This window comes from Lytechinus pictus, chromosome 17, assembly GCF_037042905.1.
Source record: "Lytechinus pictus isolate F3 Inbred chromosome 17, Lp3.0, whole genome shotgun sequence".
NCBI lineage: Eukaryota > Metazoa > Echinodermata > Echinoidea > Temnopleuroida > Toxopneustidae > Lytechinus > Lytechinus pictus.
Window position 1 is genome coordinate 22,652,665 of NC_087261.1, and position 10,111 is coordinate 22,662,775.

Consider the following 10,111-nt stretch of genomic DNA (forward strand, 5'->3'; position numbering starts at 1 on the left):
CTTTCCAAAAAGTACGAATTCACCTATCGGCAAAAAACGATTTCAAACAATTTCGAGTGAAAATTACTCTCCGCACAGGCAATTTACTCCGACCAGCAAGTCGTAATAGCAAAATACTTGGCCGGAGGAAGGTCGGAGTAACTCCGACCTTACTTAGAACAAAAACAGTCTGCTCTGGGTCGTGATAAGAAAAATAACTTTGGAATTGTAAACACTGCACAATATAATTTTACCCCGTCTGGGAACCAAGGTCTGAAAGAGATTAGAGAGAGGAGTAGAATCTAAATACAATCGACACAAAGTGGATTAAAATAAAGAAGTGTGTGTTACCACACATTAGACCTTCCCGAGAAATCAAGTGATTTAATTTATCCAATAGTGCAAAGTTCATGCAAACCAAATTTGCCCTGATACGCTCCCCGACTAATTGAATTTAAAGCCGAGTCTAAAAACAATGCTTGTTTTTTTCATATGCACACACACATATAATATATATATATATATATATATATATATATATATATATATATATATATTTATATGTATGTAAATCCGTTTTGGACCCTTGTGCAAAGTATGATTTGATGGAGGCGGGATCTCCAATCACTTAATATGAACACTTATGTGAATTCACAAGTAACCAATTGTTCAAAACTGTTTAAAAGGGTTTAGATCCGCAAACGTAAATTATTCGAGAAAAAAAATAGTGTTTAAAATATAAAGTTCGGATGATTCATTTACACTTGCGTCTTATACTCTCATGTTGGTGAAATACAAAACAAATTATGATGCACTTTATTTTTTCGAGATTGCATACAATTCATTATTTATCATTTCGTGTTCAATCTCTTCAGAACCCTCTGGGCACCGATGCATGCTATTAGACTGGGTACGAATGAAAGCAGCCGAGCGCTTGAAATTGTCTGTGAAGGCTCGGCAATCAGCGTATGCGTAGGCGTTTTCATTAGCCATTAAATGTTCTTGGCTGCATGTTTCGCCGTCATCTTCCTTGTTTAGGACATGGTAGAATTCTGATTCTGGCACGGGCATATCACCTTCCCCGGTAATGACATTATAGATATCGGATTGTAGAACCGGAATACCGTCGTTTGTGTCTTCCTCCTTAGTGGGTCGGATGCGAGTTCGTACCGAGTCGACTTCAGGTGGCTGTTGACCGCTACCAAGGTTTCGGGAAGGAAGTTGTGGTCGATCCCTGATTGCCTGTTGGTCAGTGGGAGGGCGCTCTTCACTTTCTCGTGATGAAGCATCGGCACGCCAGATTCGTGACTGATTGTGAGGGGAGTAGACCACCCGACGATCCCGGTTTCTGAAATGTGTTTGGGAAATGGATTGAGGAGCTTTAGAATATTATGAGAGCTAGGAGATGTGTTTGAATGCACAAAACAAAAGAAAATCAGTGTGTTCACAGTGTGGAATCACCACCACATTTGAAATTTGACCATTTTAGCAGTGTGAATAATGTTTTTACATATATCATCCACTGAGTGAACATATTGTGATCGAGCTGTGTGGCACTATGTTTATTCCAGCAAAGTAGTTTATAATATTTTGTTCAGACATTTTCAAGTCAAACCAGTCCCCATCACCAACATGAAATTCGGTGAAAATATACACAGCTACTTCAATGATAGTTAAGTTTAGTATAAAACAATGTAATTTGTTTATACCATTAAGAAAACTGGTGATTTCAGAAACCCATACGTCCCTTTTTTATCAGACTTCCTAAATTGCCAATATTGTTTTATCAGATAGTTTAAAAAAATAAATGAAGAAATGCACAAAACCTGAAACAAGCAAAGATGATTATCATGAGTAAGACGATAACTACACTCGCACCGCCAACAACATAGGGTCTTAATTTACCCCATGACCATGGTGACTCTGACGAAAATCCCGGTGGTTCTAAAGAAAGGAAAAATAAGCAGAAAATAAGAAGAAAAAAAAGGATGGAAATAAGATCATCACAACTGACCGCCCAACATAAATAACAACCACTGCAATAGCACCTCCACGTTGTGGCGGGGCAGACGTGCTACTTGTGCAGTCATTTTGCTTGATATTACATAAAAGGGATAACATACAAATTTCGACTCAATGCCCCGTAACAAATACCATGGTGATTGATCGTTAGGATGATTTTAACGATTGTTCAAACACACTTATTGATGTAATCATTTGTGGAAATCAACCCCACAAACATTTGCAGACAGTAATTCCTTATAGTGTTTTTGAAGTCTTAATTTTAAAGTGTTATAATCGATTCCTGATAACATCATTATTATCGTGAGGAGCAAAATTGTGACAGAGATTCGTGAAATTCTAGATTTATCGTTGTCCATTTTTTTTTCTGAATGATAGTAATGCCTCTTGGCTATTATTATATTACACTACAATACTACTACTCCTACAACAACAGTTACTACTCCTACAACAACAGTTACTACTACTACTACAATTACTACGTACTACTTCTACCACTACTACTTCTAGTACGTACTACTTCTACCACTACTACCTCTGCTACTGCTGCTGTCAATACTACTCAACTGCTACCTTTACCTCTACTGCTCCTGCTACCTATTCTTATCCTTGTACCATTAAGGCTGTAAAAATGGTGATGAAGATGATGATAATATTGTTAACAGTATCATTTCTATTACTGGTATTTTTCGAAAGAAAAAGATAAAGTTAACTGCATTAATCAATAAGATTACAATGATTTTAGATTTGATGTTGTTTGGTACTCGCACATAATGGATATCGAGAATTTCTGAGAAAAATGGTAGATTCTCCTTTTTACATCTTCCCCCGTTTCATCTGGTAAAAAAATGTATCTACACATACCTTTAGATTCAGTCGTACTACTAAGATTAGTCAGCGTGCAGTTGCTTCTTAAGGTGTTTCCAGATTCAACTTAGAACAAAAGAGATATATGTAATGAAGTTAAATATAGTCACGTGGGAGAGACGTGGGTGAGACTACATGCTTCGGTTTAATTACTTGTGTACTTTACTTATTTGTGTTAATGCCCGTATAAATTTTTGTACACCTCCCCTCCCCCCCCTCCATCGGAAATCATCTACGTCAACCCTCAGTTGTAACGTACCATGTTCTCATACATGTAAATAAGCAGTAAAAATATTATAGTATGTGAAAAATAACTGCAAACAACAAGTATTTCATGTTATTATGGGATTTCACGAAATAAAACAAAGTAGATATAGAGAGAACAAATGAACTGTGCAATCTCAGCGAAACTTCCAAGCAGTCTGAAAAAAAAGTTGTCAAATAAGCCGTTGTAGGTCTACATGTATTTTGTGATTATATTATTTTTTGTGGGGGGTGGGATGTATTCAACTTTACAACTCCAAATCCTTACAGTTTTAATATAAATTAACTACTTCCCCCTACTTTTGAAATGTAACATTTTAGCTACTTCTAGAGAACCTCTCCATCGACCTATTATTGGTTTTAGGATCGCTTGTCATTTTGTTCCCTTTATACCCTTACCTTTCATGAAGTGAAACGGCAATCTACATGTATTATTCCCTCTATTATAAAACATTAAACAAAGAAAGAAAAATTATTACAAATTTGCAGGTAACCCCACACCTCAGTAAGAATATATACTTACCACGATAAACAGAGGCTGCGCTATAACCGCCACAGAATCTCAACGCATCACCTATGCATGGTAAGCCACATAGAGTGTTGCCTACAACGGGGTCCATATCTTTACCAATACCATAATTACATGCTATTTGCAGCTCACACGAGCAAGAGCATTCTGTTCTGTTGTATACTGCAGCTATACTATAACCTAGTTGTTTGCATGCAGTTGTGCACGAATCTGGTGATATTTCCGAGAGGGTTGGGTGATAGAGAAAGTCTAAGCAAGTTTGAAGGTAACAACCCATATAGTCCCCATCTGAAGAAAAAATAAATGAAGGTTCTTAGTCGAGTAAACCAGTATAAAGTGACTTGATGGCTCTGGTCCTGACGATCTTAATAATCATCACAAATGCTAATGGCAATAGATTTCTTAAATTAATCAACTAGTGGGTGAATTAACAATACCCCTAGATGACCTTTGACCCAATCATTTTCGTTGGGTAACATGTGGTATTACCCAATAATGATATATACCAAGTATGAACATAATTGTTGCACACATAAAGAAATGAAAGCAAGTTAAGCAAAAACTTTAACATTGTCGAACAAACGGGGAAAGTGATTACGAGGTCCCTGCCGAATTTCGTTCAGGTGAGACAAAATTCAATATGCTATTCATGTAAAGAAAAAGAAATACCTTTTGCGTGTCTTTCGTCCGCTTGTTTGCTCAATGTGTTGTCGGCACCACTGACAGCCCCCAGTAGTAAACGAAGTGCCATCATCCAATACACTCTGTTTACTATACGAAATGCATCCATTGTCATGTGTATATCCAAAGCATATGCTAGATGTACCCCGTCCTTTAACCTTGAAGAGTACTAAAAAAAAATCACAGATTCATCATGTTGTTCACTGCAGTGTACATCATGTCCGTCAGAGTTACCGACATTTCCTATCCTGTAAAGGAAAAAAAAATCGCTGTTGAAATATACAACTTTTGATTTCCTTATGCTCAGAATGGCAACTATACCTCATAAAACGCCCTCGTGCCTTTACTAAGATTTGCAAAACCATAATTTGCTTTTATATCCACTGTTGGTTACTTTCGATAAGAGGGGGGAAATATGATTAGTATCAATGAGTGCAAACTGGCTAGTGTACAAACAAATGAAGAGTTTGGTTGCAAAAGGGGTTAGGTTTACCTTGGGACCATTTCGAGAAAAATCATGTATTTATTTTCACTTATTGCAATATTCTTTTGAGAAACTAAATTGTCATGACGTAACCCTATCATGTGAAAACATAACATTGAGTAGAAAATAAATCTACCTGTCTTCACAATTTTTTCTATATATTTTTTTTCTAAAAATATCATTGTGGACCTAACCCCTTTTGCAAGCAAACTAAAATGAATCCAATCTCATTTGAATAAAAAAGTTATTTTCTTTGCCACTGTCAATCAGGTTTTAATGTGAATTTCAAATATTCTTTGATATCATCAGCGCAACTAAAAAATCTATAGGTTTTGAGACAGAAAACAATGAAAATGATGAAAAATGGATCTAACCCCTTTTGACAAATGAGCTCTCCAGAACAGTTTGGTTGCAAAAGGGGTTATGGTCCACTCCAATATTTTTTTTTATTCTCCCATATTGCAATATTCTTATGCGAAACTAAATTTTCATGATACCCTACCATGCGAACATAAAATGGGGTATAAAATAACTCTATCTGTCTTCATATTTTAAAAAATATTCTTCCCCCCCCCAAAAAAAAAAAAAAAAAATGTGGACCTAACCCCTTTACAAAAAAAGTGATTTTTCTTTGCCATTTTTGTTCACTTTTTAATGGGAAATTTAATTTTTCTTTGGTAACATCTTACAGAGCTACTAAATGTCTGTACAATTGAGGGGGAAAAAAAAATCAAATTTGATGTAAATGGACCTAACCCCTTTTGCAACTGAGCTTTTCAAATACTCTTAATTTCAACGATGGAAACATCGTGTGCTACATTCACACAACTATCGGAGAAGGAAAATAAGAGAATAAAAATAAGAGAAGTGAAATTGAAACAAACAACTAAAGGCCAATATGACAATTTAAACAATATATTAAGATGTGCATAGCGTGTGTGTAAGATGAAATTGGGGGGTGTCGTGGTCTAGTGGTTACGACTTTCAATCAGAGAGACGTGGGTCCAATTCCCAGCTATGGTGTGTTTTTCTCCAGCAGGAAATTTACCCACATTTTGCTGCACTCGACCCTATTGAGGTGAATGGGTACTTTGGATGTTTTAGCGCCTATAAGGCGTCTCAGCTACAGCCGGGGTTATAATATGATACCAAGTAGAGTATACGCAATTATGTGGCTGCGCTATATAAATGGACCATATCATTATTATTATAGCAAAGAAGATGAAAATCTGAAATGACGACCAACAAGTAATAAAATAATCCCCGAAAGCTTGAATGAAATTTTTTTTTACTGAAAATCGTACATGGAATAATTACCATACTAACAATATGGAAAAATGTGTTTTCATTATTAGACCAAACATTTGCACTAGTGCAGTCTCACGGCTTTGGATTTGTGTATTATTTTGTGTATCAATAACACAATAAACGAAATGAATAACCTTTTGTCTTGCCTTGCGGTCGTCAAGTCACACGATCGAAACAATTCTTCACTTTTGACGGGCAATTAAATATGTTGTAAACCATTGACATCGTGTTCATACCATTTTCTTTTTTCTTTTCTACAAATATATAGTACGTACTTTATCATGGATTTAGTTTTGATGTTATGTTTGTCTTGGCACGTAAATGAGGAGAATAAACAAATCCCTCAAAGTAGAGGCATTCTCACCTTAATCAGACTACATTGTTTTAAATCCGCTTATAGGGCAATATAATTTTTATTATTTTAGAATTATGTATGCTTAAAAAACATTTTTTTCGGAAATTGAAAATGGTTTTGACTGTATCTTGAGTACAACAATAGACAAATCATTTCACATCCGTTCCTAAATTAAAAAATAAATAAAATAAGTCATCCGAACCATTAAAAATTGAAATCTAGATGCATGTTATATTACGTAACATATGGGTAAGCTGCTCGTTTATGACTTCACATATCCAAAATTAAAAATGTTGATAATGTTATTAATCTTTGATGGATTTTCCCCTAATCTTCACCAATATTTTTAATTTTTTCATTATTTATAATTTTTCTGCTTTTTACAACAAACTTTTCTGCAGGATGAACTTCCCCTTTAAAGACAGGAATAGAATCATGGAAGCTTGTTTCTGCCAAACTGATCATCTCGACCAAACCCTATGGGAATCGTTTAGGGCAGATCGGTTTATGCCATCAAATGCATCGACTGCGTTGTGCGCGCACCTCCCTTCTTCCCTAACAGCTCAACTATTTTGGGACATGTTTAAGCATTCTGTTGATCAAAAAGTTTCTGAGGTGACGAAAAAAATGCAATTAATGTCTTTTATCCAGGCGAAACTGCTATTTTGATTTTCAAATTTTCGACAAAGACTTCTTGGTTGGTTGTTGTTCTTTGTCAAGATACGTTTTCTATGTTCTTCAGTCAGTCATGCATCGTGGTAGCCAAAACTCTAGTATCTGCATAATAAGTTGAAGTTGGTCATAGTATGCTGTATTCGATGACCTGGCCGAGATGGACCTTTTAGTCCGAACACAATCTATTGCTTACGCCTGTCTCTGTCATCTTCTCAGTCTCTTCACCTGGCTCCTTCTTTGTTGTGTTTCCACCTCCTCCCCCTCTCTCCCTCCATCTCTCACAATAAGCCTTCAATAAGTTTATCTCTATTTATTCTGTATGAACATGATATTCCTATTTTTTCAAAACACATGCATTATAAAGTGAGGTTTCACTTCCTCATAAATATCTCTTGCTCTTTTCCTGTTTGTCAGATTCTACGATGTACATTCAAAATGATTTAAATAGGTTTACTAATACGAATTATGTTACTGAAATACTTTATTCATAAGAATCAAAGTAGGCCAGACTTCTAAGTCAATGCACAAAATTGTCAATGTTTAAGTACTTATAACAAAATATATATTTACTTCTAACGCTGCTGTCCTAGTCCATCAACTTTCGACAAAAGCTTAGTCAGCTCTCCCTGGTGATTTGACTGGCATTTTCAAAGCAATTTGTGCGTTGCAGAGAGTGGCTCAGTAGTGTAAAATGCGAAAACTCCCTAATGAAAGACAACCCCAAGATCACCGAGGGAAGAGCCTCAATTGAAATCATATTAATTATGATGATAAATAAAAAAAAAAATTAAAAAAAAAAATAAAAAATCGATATGTTGCCACAATTTACACACATATTGTATCCTGTATTTCCTCCGTCATTTTTTTTAATTAATGAAACCTATTTACAGGTATACGAAACAGCCTACATTGGAAGGGTGTAACATAAAATTATTTTCATTTCAGAGAGCAAATAAGCTTTTGCACGTTTTTCGTGCATTCGATATCACTCTCCATTAAATGAAGAGTTTACATGCAATGGGGACTAGATACACTTTTGTTAATTCATAATAAATAAACCACCTTTTCGAGAACTTTATCTACTGTATTTAAATATCATTAATATAGTAACAATAATTACAAGAACAATAAATCCTGCAGATGTCTTTTATTTAATGTAATGGCTTTATATTTGTTTGTTTTTTATTTAGACCCTTTGCATGAAAATAATCTCAAGTTTTTGCTATATATGGTAAAGTTTGCACCTTTTACTTCTAAACGGTTACACTTCGTAATTCCGAAGGTTCGTAATTCCGAAACACGTAAATTGCCTATACCTCGATGTTTGTTAATCCGAAAACGTAAAAGGGTTCGTTAATCCGAACATTTGTTGCGTTATTCAGAAGGTTCGATAATCCGAAAAAGAAATAAGGTTCGATGTTCCAAAGGTTCGTTAATCCGAAAACGAAATAAGGTTCGTTTTTCCAAAGGTTCGTTCATCCGAAGACGAAATAAGTTTCGTTGTTCCGAAGGTTCGTTAGTCCGAAAACGTTTTCGTACTAACGAACCTTCGGAATTACGAACCTCATTTCGTTTTCGGATTAACGAACCTTCGGAATTACGAACCTCACTTCGTTTTTGGACTAACGAACCTTCAGAATTACGAAACTTCGGAAATACGAACCTTCGGAATAACGAACCTTCGGAATATCCGAACCTTCGGAATAACGAAGCTTCGGAATTACGAATGTATGCGCTTGTAAAAAGACCAGTAAATCATTTTAAACATCTATAGACTGACAATAGAGAGAAGTATATTATGTTCATGTTGAACAAAGTGTGCAACTATTGCCCTTATGCAATTTTCTTGCAAAAGGACTCACTCAATACCACACTATATAAATAACAACATATAAAGTAAATATATCTGCATGATTTCTTTTTTCAACTGCCACTTTTATATTCTATATTGATGACTCTTCAACATAGGAGGAAAACTTCCTGAATGAAATTTGGGTGAAATTAAAAATATAATATGAAGATTCGGCAAGGGTGGATTTAGTCCCTTTTGACTAAAAACGTACATCTTGGGAATTGGACTATATTCAGTTTGATGCACATGGTGCACTTTCTTTAAAAATGCTAAAAGTTGTCAAATGATAAAAAATCGATTATGTCCCTTTTGCATGTTAGCCCTTAAAAAAAAATGAATAGGGTATATTTTCACTTTCCATAAATCCGACCAAGACCCTGGTCACAAGCCACGTAGCTTTCTCTTTTTAGGATCAGGTGTAGATTATTATAACAACGGAAAATAATTTCTAGGCAGGCAACCAGCCAGAACGAATTCGTGTAACGAAATTACTGGATTGCAAATATCAATATAAAGAATTATGAATTCAATTCCTTTCTCATTTGTTTGACTGACTTGCCATATTAATAACGGTTTACATTTGATCTACAATCACTGTGGGTTAATCTTTGTGTTGATCATATGCTGGAAATCGTATGATCAGGGTGACGAAAAATAATCGACCGACTAACGAACGGACTTAAGATCATCACAGAGTCGAATATTCTGTTAAGCCTCTTTCCCCAAATAATTTTAGGTCTTTTATGGATGTAAATAAATTGTACTGGGATTTTGTGATATTATGATCAGAGCAGAGGCATCGAATAATATACGGACATGACACGATTTGCAATAAGGCACGTTTAGAGCTTGACTATCGTAAGATATCCGCAGTACCTCTCTGAGGCTTATTTCCCCCTCTGCGATACCTATTGCAGGAAATCTTAAGATGGCCATACATGTAAATGATGCAATCGCAAATATCGTAGCCCGGAGCCATCTACAAAGCCATCAGAAATCGTTAACTAACCCAACCTACGATAATCGTAGAAAATGTAAACGAGGCATTAGCGGCATCTTGTTTTGTGCGTGAGGGAATGTGGTTTTCTCGATGAA

At 35.5% G+C, this 10,111-nt stretch overlaps 1 protein-coding gene across 1 annotated transcript; it reads right to left on the bottom strand.

Moving 5' to 3' along the window:
- Positions 1-446: 446 nt before the first annotated feature.
- Positions 447-3,909, bottom strand: LOC135157335 (uncharacterized). The gene is made up of 4 exons (XM_064112534.1): positions 3,656-3,909; positions 2,866-2,934; positions 1,806-1,923; positions 447-1,327 (listed from the first exon to the last, which is right to left on the bottom strand). Exons 1-4 carry the CDS (start codon positions 3,750-3,752, stop codon positions 796-798), a joined length of 816 nt encoding a protein of 271 aa, XP_063968604.1. The 5' UTR covers positions 3,753-3,909; the 3' UTR covers positions 447-795.
- Between the last annotated feature and the right edge of the window lie 6,202 nt (positions 3,910-10,111).